This window comes from Nuphar pumila, chromosome 2 (genome assembly GCF_984573655.1).
Source record: "Nuphar pumila chromosome 2, dmNupPumi1.hap1.1, whole genome shotgun sequence".
Taxonomy (NCBI): Eukaryota; Viridiplantae; Streptophyta; class Magnoliopsida; order Nymphaeales; family Nymphaeaceae; genus Nuphar; species Nuphar pumila.
Window position 1 is genome coordinate 70939780 of NC_143250.1, and position 21839 is coordinate 70961618.

The 21839-nt window shown below is 36.6% G+C and overlaps 1 protein-coding gene across 1 annotated transcript in view; it reads left to right on the forward strand.

Moving 5' to 3' along the window:
* The first annotated feature begins 8563 nt into the window (after nucleotides 1-8563).
* Nucleotides 8564-21839, forward strand: part of LOC149845730 (inactive glucose-6-phosphate 1-dehydrogenase 4, chloroplastic-like) — a 104298-nt gene continuing 91022 nt past the window's right edge. The window contains exons 1-2 of the mRNA XM_089995957.1: nucleotides 8564-9606; nucleotides 11239-11491. Of these exons, the coding sequence (XP_089852083.1) occupies nucleotides 9490-9606; nucleotides 11239-11491 (370 nt within the window). The 5' untranslated portion in view covers nucleotides 8564-9489. The remainder of the gene's footprint in view (nucleotides 9607-11238; nucleotides 11492-21839) is intronic.

The window sequence follows — 21839 nt, forward strand, 5'->3', positions numbered from 1 at the left end:
AAAAATGCTATATCTTTCAAACCACATATCTGTATCACCCTTCTTTATGTCTATTCATTTTTTTCACACATATCAAAATATATACTTATTAAATAACAAATTATTGTCTCTCACTCTCTTATCTTTGTTTGTCTTATTCCAAAATCACTCTTCACGAATTTGGAATGCTTCCACATCAAGTAATATCATGTAGAAAAAGTTGCTTGTTTTATTAGGCCATTATTTTCTTCACTCTCTTCAATATGACATTCCATACTCAATTCATGACATTTCTCACTACTCGATAAACTCTCCCATAGTATATTTGTTCAACTCTATGTCCTTCTTAACATACATACCAATATAATACACTATCTTCCACCATTGATTTGATTTGTCATTCACAAGCCCCTTAACTTACAACTCACGAATTTCCTTATTCAAACTACAATCCAAAAATCATTCACTTCCACTGTCATTCAATTATTGTCACAATTATTTTTTCTCTTCTATTTAATCGATTGGTTCATTCCTCACCAATACCACTCGTAGCTCACTATCTTCATACATACTTTCAAACTCGTTCCTCCTCTCTCAACTCCCTTTTGCAATGGCTTCCTCCTCAAACTCTGCAATCACTGCCGCAGATCTAAGGTATCCAGATCTTTTTCATGACTACAACTTACTTTGTTCTCGACCAATTCATGAAGGAAAGTTGGTTCACTATGAAGACTTCATGCTATTTGATCTAGACAACTCTCTCCCCGAACTCAAACACCTACTAGGATCTTCATCCCAAGCTGCCTACTATCCTGAACTCGTTCGACTATTCTACACAAATTTTTCTTCTGATCATGAACAAACTACCATCACCACCAAAGTACACGGACGCCTGATGTTCTTCGATGCTTTCGACCTAGGTAGAATTCTTAACCTTCCTTCCACTGGCACAGACCGCAACAACATAGTACCAATCGAACGATCGGTACTGCGAAAAATTCTTCTCTGCACCAACTGCTTCCAACTTCCCTGGCACATGAGGAATCTCCAACCTCATGCTCAACTGCTTGCCCAGATTCTTCTCCACAATATCTATCCCAAGCCTCCACGCAAGGGATTAATACCAAGAAAAATCTCTCTCCTTATCTACGCAATTTTTTCTTCTACTCCGATAAACTGGTCCAACATTCTTTTCGACCTTTTTCTTCGTTATAAAAAATTCAAGCCTCTTCTTTTCGGGTGTTTTATAACTCCCATTCTAAAATACTTCAAAGTATCCCTTCACAACGAAGTTATCCTCCATCATTCTCAGGTCCTCGATGCTACTACCTTCAATCTCAGGTCCCTGCACCTTCCTGGCTCTGATGAAGACGATCCAACATCCAACTTTGATTACTTCTCTGCACTGATGGATGTCCAACGCTCTCAGAATCGTATCCTTCGCAATCAAGCCTTGTTGCAGCAGACTCGTCAAGCTCAACAGCAGGATCTAGACGCCCCTACACATCAACCTACTCCACCTTCGGAATAAACTTTTTTTTACTATTGGTCTGTAATAACTCTCTTACTCTGATCCCTTCCTTTTTGTCTATGACAAAGGGGGAGAAAACCTGTCTCCATTATTGGAGAAATATTCTCTTTAAACATTTTTCAATATTTTATAATATTATTATTTCTATGCATAATGTTTTTTTGACAGAGGAAGCATATTTTGTCATCATCAAAAAGGGGGAGAATGTTGAGAAACTTTGTTTTAATGTCACATAATATGATACACTGTCGCATTTGATTTTATATGATATGATAATATGTCCTCTTGAAAAATATTATATTATGACTGAATATGTTTTGCCATAAATCTAACGAGTATTTGATGCAAGGATATCTCACCCAAAAAGGATGGAGACTTCCTGTTCAAGTACAACTAGTGCAATCATACTCCTTGAAGAAAAAGCTTGATGAGCCATGCATTCCTAAAGATCAACTGAAGAGATCGGCTACCTCAAGATGAAGATTTTTTTCTTCTTTAGAGTCATATGTAACAGAACCTTCAGGAACATGCATATTGCATATTACATACTCATTCATAAAAGCTATATCATAAAAGTATACGATAGTTTTAAAAAGCTCTTTTTTGAAAACTAATATTTGTACCTTCTTACAACCCTTTATGAAAAAGGTATTTTGACATGATTTCAAAATGTAATAATTGTACCTTACATCATATACAAGACAACATGAAAAGAAATATAGGAAAAAGACAAAACATGAAATCGGCTACATAAAGAAAAACAAATATAATATGTTTTGAAAAGACTCTAGTTACCTTCTTTAAAGAAATAATTTCAAATGTAGGAAAAAGACAAAACATGAAATCGGCTACATAAAGAAAAACAAATATAATATGTTTTGAAAAGACTCTAGTTACCTTCTTTAAAGAAATAATTTCAAACATGGGAAAAAGACAAAACATGAAAATCGGCTACACAAAGAAAACAAATATAATAAAGGTTTTGAAATGACTCTAGTTACCTTTTTACAAACCCATAGAATGTCGACTTACTTGAAGTCATCATTCTCTTTGTATAACATTAAATACCTCATGTAAGAAATCCTTGTTAAATATCTTTCGCAAGAATGTCGATTTTCTTGTAGTCCTCATTCTCTCTAAAGACTTTGAAAAACACAACATAAAGAAAACACTTGACATGACTATGTACAAATAAATATCTCAAAGCACTCATTGTACTTACACTCATTTAAAGTAAAGAAGTACTTATGTACCTCAAATCATTAATTAGAATAAAGACAAAACTATAATCCAACGTTCAATGTACTATGGTAAGAAATAGACTTTTTTCATAAAATATGTATTACCTAAAATATTACAACGACTAGTGTACCCTATATTTTACTTTTATGGAAAAAGACTTTCTCGAATTTCTCTAAAGATGTTTTTGAAATGACATAACATTTCACATCTCAAAAAGGCTACGATTTCAAAAAGTAACGACTACTTTTTTAAAGCTATATAAACACACTCAAATGAACTATTCAACAATGGAATGGACATGTAAGGTTACAACGAGAAAAATTTCTATTAGATATTTGAAAAGAGAGCCTTGAAAAAGAAAGAGAAAAAGAAAAGAAAGAAAAGAGAAAAAGTCAAGTATAGCTCTTTGACAAAGAGTATCCTCTGAGTGACAAACAGAACATTCTGAGAATCCTTCATTCATGCATTCATATCATTCTGAAGGTTCTATAGGAAGTATTGTAACTCTGTTATTCACTGTTTTCCTTCTTTGTTGAAAGAAGTAGACCTCTGTGAAAGAGGGTGTTGCTCTTCTCTGTTGAGAGAAGAAGACCTCTGTGAAAGAGGGTATTGTCCTTCTCTGTTGAAGAGAAGAAGACCTCTATGGAAGAGGGTGTGCCCCTTCTCTGTTGAGAGAAGAAGACCTCTGAGGAAGAGGGTGTTGTACTATTTATCCGGTGACTCGGATGTTATAGTGGAAAGCTCAAGTGGTTTGCTTGGGGACTGGATGTAGGTCTGGGTATTGACCGAACCAGTATAAATTCTGTGTTTTATGTGTTGTGCCTTATTGCCTGATTATTTTATTTTATCGATCTGTATCGTATTTCACTATTCACCCCCCCTCTAGTAGAATTTCAGTTTGTCCCTGCTTCCTCCATAAAAAGCAAAATTTCAAACATTCAAACTCCCTCTGAGGTGGCGCCATCTGAGTCATCTACCTTTCCTTCTGACACGTGTCAGTGTGGAGCCACTTTGAGGTGGCGCCACATGGCAGACTCTCCTTCTTTCAGAAAAGCAAAGCTTTGAAATTCAAACTCCAATGAAGCATCCTTTGAGGTGGCGCCATATGGGAATCTCCTGCAGAGAAAATCAAGCAAACCTTAATTTTGAAAATTTTCAAACTCTGCTGAGGTGTCTCACTCACAAAATTCGTATTTTATTTATTTCAAAATTCCAAATGGCATGCCCTGAGATGGCGCCACATGGAAGGCTCAGATTTATTCTGTTTGAATTTCAAAATCCTTCAGAAAAGCTATAAATACCCTAGCCCACGCCCAGTCAAAAAGGGGCTTCTTCTCTTTTGAATCTGAATTTCAACCTAAGTTCTGAACTCCATTCTTTTTCTTCTGAGTCCACGCCCATTTTGATCCCACCTGAAGGTCCAGATATACCAGAAGAACACAAGGTAGGCTCCTATCCTAGTCGATTCTATTGAAACAATGTTTCTATTTTGATTCACATACTGAATCACATAAATCTTTCATTTTGAAGAAAGGGTTCGTCCGGAAGATGGATTGAACCATTCCCATAGAACGACACATATTAAAATAAGCATGCTTCCTTGATGAATTTCTAGCATTCATGCATTTAGTTAGATTTAATTCATATTTTATTTCATTAATTTAGCACGTTTTAGAAGTTAATTAAGTTTAACTCAGTGTTTATTTCAATTCTGTCTAGTTTCTATAATTCTCTGTTTTTATCAATCAGTCCACTCGTTATTTCATGTGTTTATTTTTCCCTAAAAAATATCAAAAAAATCGTATTACGTGCCCTCAGACGTCCCTAATAATCATAAAAAAAATCGGAATCATTTGAATTCGTTTACTGAGTTCAAAGTTTAAAATGCTAAGTCAGATTTTGTGACCCGGGAAACATTCTGAATATTTGGTCCCGACTTGTAAAATCGAGATCTCCATCATGTGAGATCCAATTTACAATTAAAAAAATGCCTTGAACTCGGGATAAAGTATAACATTTAATATGGTTTTCTAAGATTTTTATGATTTTTTTCACTGTCTAAAAAAAATCTGAGAGTTCGGGACACGTGTCAGAGCCTGATTTGAGTCTCTGAGACTCTGGATCGACTTAAGTCGATGGGTTTTCTCTGGATATAGCTTCAAATCCGAATCTGTAAAAAGTAAAATTTCTGTTCTGAATGTTTTCTGTTTGATTATGAAATTTTGCAATTTTTAGAACAGTTTTCATGCCCGTTTCGTATTTTTATTTTGGTCTTCTGTTTTAGCATTTACATTTGTTCTTCTGAGTTATGCATATCATGTCGTATTTTTATTTCACATCCACTTGATCAAATGCCAAATCCATACAAATGAAAGTTATTCATATGCATGTCAGTAGTTCCCCATTTAAGTTTCGGAAGTTTTGATGGTAAGTTATTATTTTTTAACCATTTTCACATCAGATCATGTTGATTTTATTCCCGTCAGAACCAAATTCCTGTTACCGAACTCACCGTAGTTCAAATCCCGGGGCTGTAAAAGCCAAAGATGTTTATTTTCATGACATTTCTATGGTGGAATTTTGCATTATTGCATTAAATACTACATTTGGTTCTTGCCTGTATGCGAAATTTGCCTATTTTAGGATTTTCTTTAAAATTTTGCATTTAGGCCATGTCTTTTCATGCATTTTATCATTCTAGGTTGTTTCAAAGGGTAGAGGGGTGCTCCCTACCGAACTTGGCATGATTTAGAATTCGTTTGATGATCAGTTTAGTCGTATCATCAAAACAGAGCCTCGCGGGACCCTGATCCGGGCGAAAAACAAGCAAAATTCGTTATTTTGGTCGAGTTTCAAACTCAAATTCTGATTTTTACAGTCTTAATATGTTTAACAACATGTCATCATGTCTCATTATGCATTTCATCATCATTTGGTTCAATTCAAATTTCAAAAACTCAAATTTTACCAAAATTTCTTCAAATAACCCTGATTTTAAAGGTATAACTTCAATATTAGGGGTATTTTAGTCATTTTGACCCTAATTCCGAATTTCAAACTATTTATTGCTGAATTTTCTTGCATTTACATCCTTTCAAATATCAAGAAAGTATGAAAATAGGGTTTATATCCAACTAAGTCCAATAATTTCAGAATATTATTGGAAAATCTTGAAAAAACCCACATATTCGAGCTAATCCCATTTCAAGTTTGGCATCGATATTCAAAGGAAGGAGCTGAAGTCTGCAATTATCTTTATTTCTTTTTATTTAGTGATGTAATAATGTAAATTTTGGAATAAGAGGTTTAATTTTCTGCCTAGACTAGGATGCATATCATATAGTTTGAATTCATGCAATATCCTGATTATGTGATTCATGCATTTTATTTCAAAAGCACTATGGATGTACACAAATGGCATGTGCACCAACTCTTAGGGAGTTGATGAACTCGGTGGAGTCCATATTTACGGCCCTAGTCGGAATATGGACGAGACCCAGATTCAACATCTTTCTATTAGTCACACCGAGCCTACACTCTTAGGCTATCTTTCAAAATTCATTGCATATTTTCAATGTTTACAAAATCTTTTAGAATTAACTAAGTAAATTACAAACATATTTACGGTCCTAGTCAGAATATGTGGTAATCTCACCTTAGTTTAATTCTAAATTTGCATACTTTCCTGAAAAGAAGCTTTTATAAAAAGACATTCATTCATTCAGGATAATTCACATCATGAAATCATGTGCATCTCTGTAAAATTTTCATTTCAAGAAAGTCGATTTCTCAAGATGCTCTGAAAAGGTTTTCAAAGATGTGTTTTTCCCAAGCTAAGTTTTTCCTTTTTTTCTCAGAAAATGTTTCTTATCTTAGAATTCATTTCCAAATTTTCAAAGGAAACTTTTCATCATTTTCCAGAGTCAAAATCGATTTCCAATTTCTCAAGGCTAAGATTTTCTGAATTTCAAGTTCCTAAGATTCGATTTTCCTTCTCCAAAGATTTTCCAATGAATTTCAATCATTTTCCAAAGAAAATTCTCAAAGTTAGAGTTTTCCTGATAAGCATTTTCTCTTAAGTGCTTGCCTTTTCTCGAGAATTATTTCTACTTTCTCAGGATTTTCATCCATTCATGATTTTTCCAAATCTTCATCAATTTTCTTGAGATTTTAAGTCCTTTTATCAGAGTTTCCTAAGAGATTGATTTTCATCTTTTTTCTGAGAAATATTTTCCAACTCCAAAACATTTTCTGAGCATACATCATGTTTTTTAACTTGCATTTTTCAAAATTTCATAGCACATGCCTGAATTCTCTGTGCATTTAGGATAGAACACAATTTTGACAATTTAGCTAAATCAAGCACATTTTTGGGTCCTTGGTTTGATTACTCCTGTTAAAGGCGGCAGGAACGATCGAACCTCGTACCGACAGGTTGAACCCCATCCCATGAATTTTTCCGCTATTTTAAAAAACGAAGGCGAGTATTTCAAAACAATTTTCAAATTCTGGTCAAGTTTGACTCGGGAAAGCGTTTTCCCCTCTCTCCCGCAGGGAAGAGAAGACGAAAAATTTTGCGACGATAACAATAACAACTAGCAATTAGTGTCCTTAAATGGGCTTAACAATTGATAGGAAGAGACTTATAAGTTGCACACAATCAACAAACCAAAAAGGTGGTCAATAAATACTAGATCTAAAACAGTCCAAAAACTAAAGTATAGTCAAAAGTCAAAGCATGTCAAATAGGAGAATTTGAAGGACAGTTTGACCATAAATAAGTTTAACTGCTAGCCATGAATGCCTTAAATGACCCTAGAAGATAAGAATAAATGAGCTTTAGTGAGTTAAACCGTTAGTTTTTAAAGGCTAACTCAATTAAGTTCGTAAAAAGTCAAACTCAAATAAAACACAATCATAAACATAGCCTAACTAGGTTGTTTGGTCAAAGTTGAGACATGCTCGATCAAAAGTTTAAGCTAAGTAATTGCATAATTTTGAGAAACAATTGCAACAAAATCAAGTATGTAGAACACACACATATATATATATATGGTCAGATTTGAGAAAAACATGAAAATACTAGGCTGGTGGTACACAGGAAACCATGAATTAGTTTAATACAGATGTGTTCTATATGCCTATTCTACAAATGTCATTCTCTGTAAGTTATTTGAACTTGGGCTGTAATGGCAAATAGTTGGGGCACCCTTTTAAGCCAAGACAGTGACACGAACCGTGACTTGATACAAGTCAAGACATGAGATCACAAAGTTTTTTTAAAGCGACACAACAAGATGAATTTTTTTCATCTTAATTTTTAATCTATTAAACATAAATTTTGATATATAAACGCATATTTATTATCCAAAATATTATTATAACCATAAATGCTTAATATTTTTAATATTTTAACATTTTGATATGGGTAGATTCTGCCCTTAACCAATTTTTAATATTTTAACAATTTTTTAAATGCTTAATACTTTTTAAAAATATTTAAGATGTATAAAAAAATAATATTAACAATTTTTATTAATTTTTTTAAAAATATTTGATTCAGGCCGACGAATGACGACGTTGCGACATACCTCACAAATCGTCGTGAGCAGATGAGGTCAAACGGTAGATAACATTACCAAACTAAAACGCGATCAGATGCACCACGTGTCCGGGCCCCACTAAAACAGAGGGTGTAACGGAGCTGCCACCGTCGTTAACCCCATTTCCTTTTCGTTTCCCGCCTCTCTCTCTCTCTGCCCACCGCTTTGAGTTTTTCGGCGATCCTCTCTCTTCCTCACCTCCTCCTGCTTTTTTTTTTCTGACAAACCACCACAGGGCCAGGAGAGAGATGAGAGCCCAAAAACCTCCTCCTCTTTCCCTTCACCGCTGAGTTTTCCGGCCCATTCACCTGCCAGATAAAACAGAGGCCAGGAGAGAGAGAGCCCAAAACCTCGTCCTCTTTCCCTTCACCGCTCCGAGTTTTCCGGCCGATCCACCTGCCAGAAAAAAACAAAGGGCCAAGAGAGAGATCAAAAACGTCCTCCTCTTTCTCTTAACCACTCTGATTTTTCCGGCCGATCCACCTGCCAGAAAAAACAGAGGGCCAAGAGAGAGCCCAAAAACATCCTCTTTCCTCTCGGAGTTTTTCGGCCGAGAGAGAGAGAGAGAGAGACGACAAAAGGGAGTTAACGGCGTTGGATATTCTGTTAACCCTTTTTTTGGGACTTAAACAAGACATTTGGTGCGTCCTGATCGCGTTTTAGTTTGGAAATGTCACCCATCGTTTGACCTGATCTGCTCTCCAAAATGATCTCGGCAACGGAAAGTCTTGCAATATTAAAATCTGGTTTACTGTAGAAGAACTTGATAATTTTTTAGATTTTTTTCTTTCTTTATGCCATCACGTTGAAAGATGGCATATCGGCAAGTTCAAAATAAGTTTTGAAAATATCACACGTTTTTTTGGTATTTTTCTTTATGTCAGCCCTTGTAAATGTCACGATAAAATCGCACAATATTTTTCAAAATATCAGTCTGAGACTCTTGTCCGGAATCCAGATCCACCCATAGAAACGACTGGAATACCAGCTGCTCTCTGCAAAGAAAGGGGGGCAATTGAGGATATAATCGGAATTTCACTCAACCTAATTATCCATTCTGTTCCGGTTTTGTGACAGCCGCCTTGGACTTGAGCTTTTGGCGCACTCTGCCACCGACACACAGCGACCGCGTCCATGGCGGCCTCACTCTCAACTCTCTGCAAACTCTCGCCGGAACCTCCGATTCCGACCACATTCGCCTTCTCAGGCATCCGGAAATCTCCTACTCCGGACACCCGCACCTCCTTCCCGGTATCCTCCGTCCCTCTCTCTCTCTCTATGGAATGTGAGCGATCATCTATGGGATTGTAGGTATGAAGAATGAACTGAGTTAATCCAAAGGAATCGGTTGATGTCAGTTCATTTCTTTACTTCTTTTGGGGTTTGATTTGATTTTGATTAGTCGTTCTTGGTAGCATCCGTTGAATCCGGTGGAGATTTTGATATTTACTGCAAAATTCAAACTCTGTAGGCTCTGAATGCTATTCGATACTTAGGCATAAAAAAATACAGAGGTAACAGTACTATTTCACTATTAAAATATTAAATCCAAGATAATAGGAGTTTGGTGGTGGGATGTAAGAAACATAACTTAAGGTGTTCATGAAAATGGAAAGTCTACACACCCACATGGTCATAGAATTGGTTGTTTTAACCTAATTATGTGGCGGCACTCGAGCTCGGATTCAATCCGAGATTATAGACAGTGCAGCTGTAAATAAGTGCATTTGCCTGGCTGATTATTGTTGTTGTGATTTAGTCATTAATATGTCTGTGCAGCTGCGACTTTAGCAGTAACCTGAATTTTGTAGATACAAAGACAAGACTACCTTTTCTTTGCAATGATGTTTTAATATATTTTCAAGATGACATTGGGATCTTTTTTTTTCCTGGAAAAAACATGGACATTATGGATGTGAGAAATTTGGTGGTTATTCAATGACATTTTATTTTGAAATCAGAAATGGTGAACTTCCAATGATGTGTGACCTTCATTAAGTTTGTCAATGCAAATACAACAAAGAGAGAGTTGCTTTTTTCGAGCAATACAAATCTTCTTGTTTACTCTTTTCGGTTATGGTGATTGTCTTTAGCTTTTTCAAGCATGGTCACCAAAGGGAAATTGTGAGCGAGAATTTAAGGCTGTGCGCTTGGATGTAAAACTCAAATGCTGCTTAAAACAGCTGTGTTGTGGCAAGAACACTGATTAGATCGAGGTTCTCTGTACTTGTGTGTTTTTTTCACTTCATGGAATGTGTTAAAGTTTTACTAGAACAAGTCCGGTCTACACAATTTGTAGCTTGAAGTGGACCCAGAATTGAGCTCAGCTCGAGCTGGTTCATTTTAAGAAAATTGAAAAAAAGTTCGTTCTGAGCTATAATCAATAGAATTGAATTCCAAACTTATTGATTGCAAGCCAAACACTCCAACCGTTTGTACTACACTCTACTATGTGTTGTGAAATACATCTAAAATATATTTATTACTGCTAAATGATCCTATACATGCTGAGATTAGATGAACACCGGTTGTTCATGTTCAAGTTGCTAGACCTATTTTACATGTTCAAACACAAGCCAAGCGAATAAAGGTTCATCTTGTTTCCAAGCCCTAATTGGGTATATTCTAGGCTAAAATATAACAGTATCTGCATAAGCTGATACAAAGACTTCAGAAGGTCTGGAAAGATTTTCAAGGACTTTTGTGCCAATATGAGTGATTTTTCAAAATTTTGCTTGCTATCAATGAGGAACTCTTTTCATTGAAGGATGTACTTATATTCTTGCACCCATCTCATTCATTATGTCTTACATTTCTTTTCCTTTTGGATATGCAAATAAAATCTACTTCTTCACACTTGAATGAATGCCGGCTGTACGAAAGTGTTCATTTGCAAAGTTGCCCAGGTCCTACATCCACCATAGTCCTGTGAGTCTCAGCAGTAATTTCTGTGGCTTGAAATTTTGGATATATCAGAGGCTTCAACTTCAAAGGCCATTTAGAGGACATGGATTTAAATATAGGTCTATGGCTTTAAATGTTCAAGCGAAAGATCAAGTCTCAGAGCATGTACAAACACCTCCTTCATTTGAAGACAAAACTCCCAAGAAAACATCAGCTACTGAATCATCCAATGGTTAGTAAAATGCTCTTTTGATGAAACCAGCATTTGCGTACATTTCGTAAAAGGGTTTGTTGCCTTCCACTATGCATAACAGCTTAAGTACTTGCTTTACTTTTTCCATCTTCTGTAATATTGGGATAAATATTATAATGATATCTGTAGTTCCATTTACAGTTATCATCAAATTTGGTTGCTTAACTCTGTATCTTTGATTGTTCTTTGTTAAAGTGCTGGTCTTCTCTATGCAACTGATCTTTACATGGTTATTGCTATTTGCAAAATGGAGACAATGTATATGTTCTCTCATGAAGTTGTAGAGAGAACAAAATGTTTTGCTGGAAAACTGTTGAGGAGATCCTACTGTAGGATGGTTTTGATCTTTGTAGTTTCTTTAGATGCATACTGTATCTTTGTTCTTGATCGAACAACCTCAGGAGTCTTGGGTTGCGCAGCTGCCTTAGGTATGTGCCTTGTCTCTCCATGCAATCGAGCAGCTGTTGCTTATGAATTGACTGATGCTAACTTATGCCAATTTGAAAATTTCCTGAGCTGCTGGATTAAGAACAATTATGAGAGGCTTCCTTGATGCACAATCCCCTTTGTGATACATGAGATTGTAACTGCAGTAGTCTCGATAGTGTATCCAAGTTTGATGTCCATGAAAGTCTAGGGAAAGTTTGTTCACTGAAAAGTCTCTCTGGTATGAGTGAATACTAATTGTACATCTAATCCTCCCAAAATGTGCTTGTTTAACTGCCAAGTTTTGTTCATCAAGTTGCTTCCTGAAAGAAAGATTTTAAGCATGCTCGAAATTGCATATCTTCCTAGACAAAAGCGACAATGTATTCGTGTTATGATAATATAATATATTCAGATTGATGATGTCTGTTGTTAAGAGAGTATCATACCATACCAAAGTCTTACATGTGGAAGTTTCATATTAAAAGATATACTGACAGTGACTATGATAGAAGGAACTATCTTAAGGAAAATGTTATATAGATAGATTACCATGAGTACTGTTATCTAAATAAACAGTCAATATAAATTCTCTGAGAGCTCTCAGCATAGATTATGAATCGTCTTGAGTATGTTAAGTAGCATATAATGGTCTTTTAAGCAAGCAAATCACTTGTTTTGTTTGCAATTATTAAACTCCTTTATGGGATAAGTTGTTTTGGCTGCTGCCCATAAAATATTGATTGTTAAGCAGCAACCAGAACAAGGGATAAGGGAGGACAGGCTAAATGAGGCAGATGACTAGTACCCACTTGAGTTACGTAACCTATATTTATGGCGGTGGGAATTTGATTCAATGACTTTACAGGAGTAAGAAATCTAGTTTTATCAAAGGTAACTGGCACAGAAATGTGAAATGTTTTTGTCCACCGTAATAGCACTAATAATGCATGTACTTGTCTGTGGCTTGGGAGGACATAAACCTCCACCATAGGGTCGATTCACATTATCTTATTGCTATCCTCAGCAATATATGCATGAGATTCTAATATTTTAAGTTAGTATTCTGGATATGATTTTGTTGGAGTTCAAAGGGGGATCTTCAATGTCTGGCAACAATCACTCCCTCGGACAAGTTGGTTTATCCACTTTAGATGTTAAGAGGCATCTGTGACCACATCCTTTGTCGTGTTTTAGGACATGCTAATCTTGGATTGAGGAATTTGACTCATTATTTCTTCCTCAGACCATACATCCATCTTAGTGAGTCGCCCTTTTCCATGACCTCTAAATTCCTCATCTGCTTGATAACAGTTGGTTGTTGGATTTGTATTTGTTGAGGTAGCTTTTTTTAATCATACCATGAACAGTTTGACTTGATCCATGTAGGGTGTGTTTGAATGCCTCGGATCTGAGCTGGCATGCGGCTGGCTGATGTGGTGCCGGGCTCATGCCAGGGATCCGAGGCACTCAAACATGGGATCTCAAATCCCTCTGTTTCAGGAATTTAAGATCCCTGAAATAAAATGAAATGGAGAGATCCTCAGGATTGGACTAGAGATCCAGGGATCTCTAATCCAGTCATAGCCTCGGATATCAAGATCCAGGGATTCAAATGCACCCGTAGTCTCAGTCTGCCAACACTTAGTTTAAGAAAAGTTTTAGATAGACAAGGCTAGTTGAAGTGTGGGTGACAATTTTTTTATTTTAGAAAGTGTACACTCTAAACATAGTTGAAAACCTGTGACTCGACTTGGTCTTCTTTCATTTTTTTTCCTCTTTTTTAAATAGAAAAATAGTAAAAAGCATCATATGAATAACATAAAAAACTTGTATATAATCACAGAAATGTCTTTGATACCAAAGAAACAATTAGTTTAACATGTATATAGGTTTCCAAAAATTTGAACTATAGATTATAGATTCATAAAATTTATGAGTAGCTAAACTGGCATATCGAGTATCATTGATCAAAAAACAATTACCATGTATCTGCTATCCAAATTCCAATTGTGACACTTGTGAATTTGTTATACTAATTAAATATTTAAGATTGTTAGAACAAGAACGAGATAATAAAGTAGTCAACAATGGGAATTAACAAAATGATTTGAATTATTTACCTTAATGAATTTCACCAAGAAAAATATAACATGCACAAATAAGAAAGGTAGAACTACTTTATCTTCATAATCATGCATGTCATTTCAATATTATATGGATAACATCTAAAAGGAAGAAACATGAAGGTATATATACACAAATTGGTTCAACCTATTGAATTGACAGAGTAATGGGGCAATCTGATCAAGTCACCAAGGAAATCCACTGTTTGTTAAAACTTAAGGTAGCTGATTTGAGAACTTATTAATAGGCACGTCTAATAAAAAATATATAAGTTGAACACTATGTCACATATGTGTGGGTGGGATGCGGCAATGCAGCACTTTAAAAAAATTTGGGTGTGTGTGTGGGTATATATATAAAGCATCTACTTAGTCAAGCTGACCGTCCATCAAGCCTGATGGACGGTCACGCAAAAAAAAAAAAAACTCGTCAAAAACGCTAAAAAACACGACTTTTAGTGAAAAAACTCATTTTTGACATTTTTTTTTTTTGTGCATGACTGCCCATCAAGCGTGCGATGGATGGTCCGCTTGATTAAGTAGGTGCTCAAGCACCTACTCATCAAGAAGCTACGCTCTACTCTCTCTATATAATTTTTAACGGTTTTAAGTTAACACTAATGAAATAAAAACAATTATTATATCATCAATTCATCGTATCGTTACCCATGTTGGTTAGGCCTAAATTAAGACCTTATCGTATCGTATAATATCGTAAAATTTTAATAAAAAATTTCAAAAATAAAAAAAAAAATTAGAAAAAATTCTAAAAAATCGTATCACATGAAACGATGATGATTTTCACAAAATACAACCATGAAATCACATATGAAGCATTTATGTCTCTATGAGCTGCATAAGACATCATCAAACATCAACTAATATAGATTCATAGATAATATTGCATGCATATTTTACAAGAACAATGCAAAATATTAAATATCTTGCAATTAAGAACATGTTACAAATTATTTCGACAATAGTTGTACTTGATTTTTAATCGGTTTTCACTCATTACTTGAGTGCCTCATTGTCGTTGTAACACCCCAAAATTTCAAATTTGTAAACCTTTGAAAATACTTAGAAAACCTCTCATTTTTCAGAGTTTTTATCAGCGAAAATATTTTTTTGAAAAGCAAAACAAGTTGACAACTTTGGGCACGTTACCGTAAAAATCCATCATCGAAACCATCATTATCAAAAACATTTTTATCAAGACAATTTGTAACGACCCCAAATTATACCCTTTGAAAATGCAGATTTTTTTTTTATCAATGCGGAAACCTTCCCAGAGATCTGGGGTCCTCACAGTTCCAATTTCCATTGGATAGCCCAAACACCACAAACGAACTTGCAACCATCATCCATAAGAACCAGAACAATTTCTTTATTTATGAATAAGAGTAAATTTCAGAGACAAGGTTTTATTGGACTGAAAATAAAGCAACAACTGAAAAAGCAAGAAGAATTAAAACAAAAAAAAGAGCCACTCTGTCTCTTGCTGAAGCTGTCAAGCCCAAGTATGACTCTCATCCATTCCCAGTAGCCAGTCCAACCTCACTGTTCACCATATCCTGTGAAAAACCAACAAAGTAGGGTGTCAGAACCGAAATTCGGAGCACAACTATTTCTCAAGAAACCAGGTGAGACAAAGAACATGGATAAGATTTCATGTAATGATTTAAGTGAGGGCATATATAAAAATTTTCAGAATTTAATTAGCCATACATGCAACCAATTACATATGTCAGGCAAGAACAAGCAGTAAGGCATGAGCATATACAAGAACTAAGCAACAAAGTCTTTCAATCATGCATTTAGGAAGTAAATAACATACACCCACCATTATATCATGGTTCAGAGAACAATTCAATTATGCATGATCTAGTACAAACAGGAAAATGCATGATTCCTTGTTGTTATCTCTCATTTAAGTTTCATCTTTCCATATGCATGCCCTATTAAATGCATACAACTTTAAGTTCCTCTTTTTAATTACCGTTGCCCACGGATACACCAAACGAGTACAATCCCCGAGGTCAAGTAGGTTCCCAGCTATGTCACAGGGATTCGGCTAGGAGGGTGCCGCACCCGCGTCGATGCGACTCGACGCGGGTGCGGGTGCCGCACCGGGTGCGGTCCGCACCCAGGATCATTAATGTCCATTTTTTAAAAAAAAAAAAAATTGCCCAAATGGGCTTCGAATTTTTTTTTAAAAAAACTTTATGCTAGTCTGTCAGCTGCTGACAAACTAGCATAAAGTAAGTTTTTCACGCACAGCTGCTGACAGCAGCTGTCAGCTGTGCTGTCAGCACAGCTGCTGACAGCTGCAAAGTTTAAAAAAAAAAACCCCGCCTATTCCCCAACCCCCTTATATATATATATATATTACTTATTACATTTTTGCCCCTGCCGCACCCCCGCACCCGGGTTTTTTGGAAGTGTCGAATTCCCGCACCCGCGCCCGCGCCCGCACCCGCACCCATGTGACATAGGTTCCCAGAGTAGCTTAACACACAATTTGTATTTTATTACTGGGTTCCAACTTAGCCCTCGACCGAATCACCTTCGGAACATTAGACCTCCACATCTAATGTCGGGGACACAAGAGACAACCCACGCCCACATGTGTCACTTCCTTGGTACCATAAACAACAGCTGTGTCGAACACACCACTCCCGGGTAAAGTGACTGACTCTCTCTAAAACCGTGGTCAGGAGAAAGAACCTCAATATCGGGTTCAGGGGACAAAATTACAGCACACGGAGTTTTTGTATCCTCACAATTTCCCCAAGACCGGACCTCTAAGATTCCCATACTCCAGATGAGATATCCCAGAATGTATATTACACTGTTCTTATACATTATATTTTTATTTAAGTCAATTCTTTAGGTTTGCAACACCATATGCAAAAGTAAAGTGAAAAACCACATCCTCCCTTGCGAGGACCCTTACGGGACTCCAGCCCGTTAGAACAACCAGAACAGTGTAGTAGTTTGCCATACCAACTTATGTGGTTTAAGTGATGCAGTTCAAAATATATATGAAAGAAACCCAACCCGCGGCTCTCCAGGCCGGTGATGGTCCATTTAGGCCATCGATGCATCACATAACAAAACAAAAGTAGTGTTTTATTTATAACACTAGGCCAAAATGCCAAAAGCATTGTGCTCATGCAACATAACCCAACCATATGCATGTAATTACTCAATCATATGCATTTTCACTGTGTGGTAACTACATCATATACGTGTATTAACCAATGCACATTTCCTTTGAGTGTGTGAGAGTACATGTAAAGTTTCATATATCCATAAAGCATACATGCTCAAGAAGAAACATTAACTGAGTCATACTCACAATCAAGTGAAGTCAATTCCTACTGTTTCAAGAAAATCAAAGCTGTGAAAGCAATTCATAATGGTGCAATAAAAATCAGTACGGTGAAAGCAGGTCATACTGTTGCAATACAGCTCAACTATGTCAAATCAGAGGATAGCAGGGTACGCTAGTATAATAGGGTATGATAATCAGAATATCACAGAGTATACAATTTCTATTAACTGTTCAGCATACACCAAGGTATTCAATTGACACAAACTGTTTAGAGGCATGCTATTAACTTTAAAAGAGTAATCAATTAACACTAATTGTTCGGAACATAATAGTGTAGCCAATTAACACTAACCGATATTCATTTTAGCAAGTATACTTCTAATGATTACTCAATTTTGAACCTAACACTATACATGATTAGGTCACAGATGGTCATTCCTTTGTATTAAGAGTTTACAAGCCATTGAGTAATTGCATAAACAGGTAGTACAAAGTTCAAATGTGCAGATTCAATGTTTTTCATATTAAACCTATATTCGGTATATATATATATATTAAAGCTCTTTGTGCTATAAAATGAAAACAAAATGTGAAACATACACCAAGCAACAAGGAACTTGTCGTTCATACTATCTTGCACAAGCCTGGGGTATGGCCAAGATTCCCCTCTGACTATGTTTCACAAATGAAGAAGACAGTTGCAAGATAAAAATGTTTTCTGCAAACAATATGATATACTTGCCACTTTTCTGGAATGGGCAGTAAAATCCCAGACACATTTCATCTAGTGCACTTACTGACTCCTACAACTAGCACGCTCTATCGTTCATCTTGAATCCACAATGGGCCAATTCATGAAAATTTTGAAAAAGAAAGTCGTAGAGTATGCTTGCATGCAACAATTTCAAGAAATGACATTTCTTTCATAACTTTTCTTCAAGAGTGCAGGCAACGACTTCTGTCATTGAACTCAATAATGTAAACCTTTTTGGTCAATAGCCTAACAGAGAAACTTTTGGATACAGAATTTCCAAGAGATAGAGATTTTAGCATAACAACATGCTGAAAGTAAAAGTTACATAGAAATCCTATAGTAGCTAATGTAACAAGTAGACCTCGAGTTTGATTTATAGAGATCAATTTAACAGAAAGAACTCATGCCCAAAAACAACCGCAAGTTGGTCTGACATAGGGTCTGGACCTTATACTGAATCACAAATTTTTTTTTATATAAGCCAAAATACAAAACTAACCACTATATATATGAGTGCACCATCACCATTTGCTGATATGGTAAACAGGGAACCAACAAAGGCTTCCTGTGTGTGCAACCCAAACTCAGAATCGTGATTCTGCGCTTTTGCACAACTTAAACCCACCCATAGGGGTCAAGCTCAACAACTTCACCTATTTAAACAGATAGGCTACGAAATCCCAATAGATCCTACATTAGAATCGAAAATCCCAAAAGGAATTTCGAACAACAACACAAGGCATACTTGAAATCGATACTTATGCAAAAGCACAAACACCCTACTGCCAAAAGTTCACGGTTTGGGGCTTCCCAAGCACTTAAACCCCAAATCCTCCCCTCACTGTGGATTTCCAGCAACCGCTCAGCCGGAATAAAAAAAATAAAACCCCCAAAACAAAAATTTTGTTTTGCTACTCACGGTAACCCACACACACGCGGAATCGAACCCCTATTCGATCCCTCACCCCGTTTCCAAGAAGACCCGTACCTTATCCGACTTTTTTTCCGGCGATCGAAGGCTGGAGACGCGAAGGCAGGGCCGGCTGGTGTCGCACCACTCACTGCCGCGACAAGGGGGTGCTCGAGGAGGGCTTCGATGGCAGCAGGTAGCCGGAGCTTTGCCGGTGATGGAACTCCCTTCCGGTGTGCACGAAAACGAGAGGGAGAGACGAGAGAGATGGGGGAGGTGAGAGCAAGGGTACCGACCTCTTATGAAGAAGGAGGAGGCCCTCCGAAAGTGGCGGAGACCGTTACCACAACTCCGGCGGTTGCGGCTCATCCACCCCCTTCTCTTCCTTGCGATCGGGGTTAGGGTTCTCTCTGAACCCTAACACCTGAAAAAAATTTATCGGGCAACCCACATTGGGTTGCCTTATAAAAACTTACCCCCCCTTTTTTTATCGTTTTAATGAGAGGGTCGGGTCCGGGTCTGCGACCTGCGACTCGGGATCCAAACTCGGTCGTGATTCTGGACTCGCACCTCCCACTTGGTATGGATCCACGAATTGGATCCAAATGGATCCAATCGTGGATCCCACCCCCAAAAAAATACTTGTATAATATATATATATATATATGAATAATCATTTATATTCGTATATAGGGTATTTTACCCATATCCATAAGAATCCTATCTGGGTCTTGGATCCGGAATGTGGATCCCAAGCCCATATGCATTATATACATTGCTATCACTTGAATAATTTGCTTAATTAAAATTTTTGCACTTATATATGTACATATAAGTTTATACGAGGTAAATTTATTCGTAAAGATCCCTTTTATGGGTCCTGGATCCAAAATTTGAATCCCAGGCCCAAATCACATAGAATCACTTAAATTTTTCGGGTATTACACAATTAGTGAGCTAAATATTCATTAATGATAAACTTTCAGTTGTACAACATTTAGGGTATCCCCTTATACAAAACTCAAAACCAAAACAGGTATCTAGGATACAAAACTGTGAGCAGAAAAGTGAAATCTCGAGCCATCTCGCATCTCGCCATTGGCTGTTTGGTAAATCTAATCATCACTTGTACCCATAAAATAGGTCAGTTTCACAAAAAACTGGTAGGTACGCAAGTAAGACAATATGAAACAAAAATTAAAGCAAAGCATTTATTCTAATCATGATAAGCATTTTAATTCAGTCATAGGCTATACCTAACTTGAGCATTTAACTACGCAAGAAGTACTCTATCTCTAGCATGAGCATTTGATTCACACAAGCAGAGAGCAATCAATTAAAGTAATTAATTAATACAAGATACAAGCACAAGCAATAAACAATTCATAAATTTCAAAATGCACAACCAATCAATATTGTGAAGAGGATAATCTTTGTTTCGATATTAACTAGCCTGCGGGTACGCACAAGGCACAAAACGTATAAACAACTAAGATTAATTCAAAGGTTTATTATATCATGTATTTTCGATACTCCGGTTAGTTAGCTGAGTCCGCTCCTAAGGGGACGACCAATGACTGAGAGAGAATTCCCCAAAGGCTACTCGTTCAAAGGATCCATCCAACTTCTGCAGAAGTCCATGGGATCTACCACTTAGGATAATTTTTGATAGTCCCGTCCCCTAACTCCGATGACTGGGGATGCCGAGTCATTTGCTCGAGGGGTGGTTGTTAACAACCTATCTATCAGAGTTTTTGTACCATCCCATCCTCTCTCTTGACAGAAAACAACGGGTCGAATGGGTGCGTTAGGTGTTATTTAACTGAACACCCATTCTGCATGCTCTGATCTTTCAACCCACTTGAGCATCTTGCCTATGAAGGCGAATCATTACTATTTATGTGATTTTCATTTCATCATTGTGCTTTTGCACGTTGCGAGGTTACCATAAACCTCTCATCCAATCATTATAGTAAAAACATACCGTACCTGTCTAAAAGTACGACTACAATAAGAGGGGTATGAGTTTCTTAAAAAGAAACCCCGACTTTAATGTGTTGTGAAATAAACAATGTAATCGTTTTAATTTATATTTAACATGCTCTGGTCCTTTAAACCAACACGAGCATCTTGCCGGTGAAGGGGAAACATCACTATGTAAATGATTTTCACAATGTGCCATCCGCACGCTTCGAGGTTACCACAAACCTCTCATCCTACTTATCGTAGTACAAACAATATCGTACATATCTAAAAGTACGACTATGATGATAGAGGCATGGGTTTATCAAATAATAACCCAACACAGAGTTTCACAAGTACATGATGTAAGTAATTCAAAATTTAACATGCCTAGTCTTGCGAAACATGAAACAACTTGCATAGTTTAGGATTTTCATGGATCTGAAATGCGGCGGCAACAAAAAACAGTAAAGATAGGAAAGTAAATGTGAAAATAAAAGCCTGTGCACATCAAGCATGGCGGCAACAAAAAAACAGTAAAGACAGGAAAGTAAATGCGAAAATAAAAGCCTGTGCACATCAAGCGTGGTGGCAACAGAAAGTAGTAAAGACATGAAAGTAAAAAGGACAAAGATCGCGAAATCGCATCCTTGAGTTAAAGGCGTACGTATATAGATATCCATATACATATATATTGTCCTTTGTTCTCTCTTTTTCATTTTAAATTTTAATTTTAATTTTAATTGCTTTATTTTAGTTCGTTCATTGTCCTTTGCGCAACTTTTCCCCACCTTAGGGAGTTGCGGCGTTGC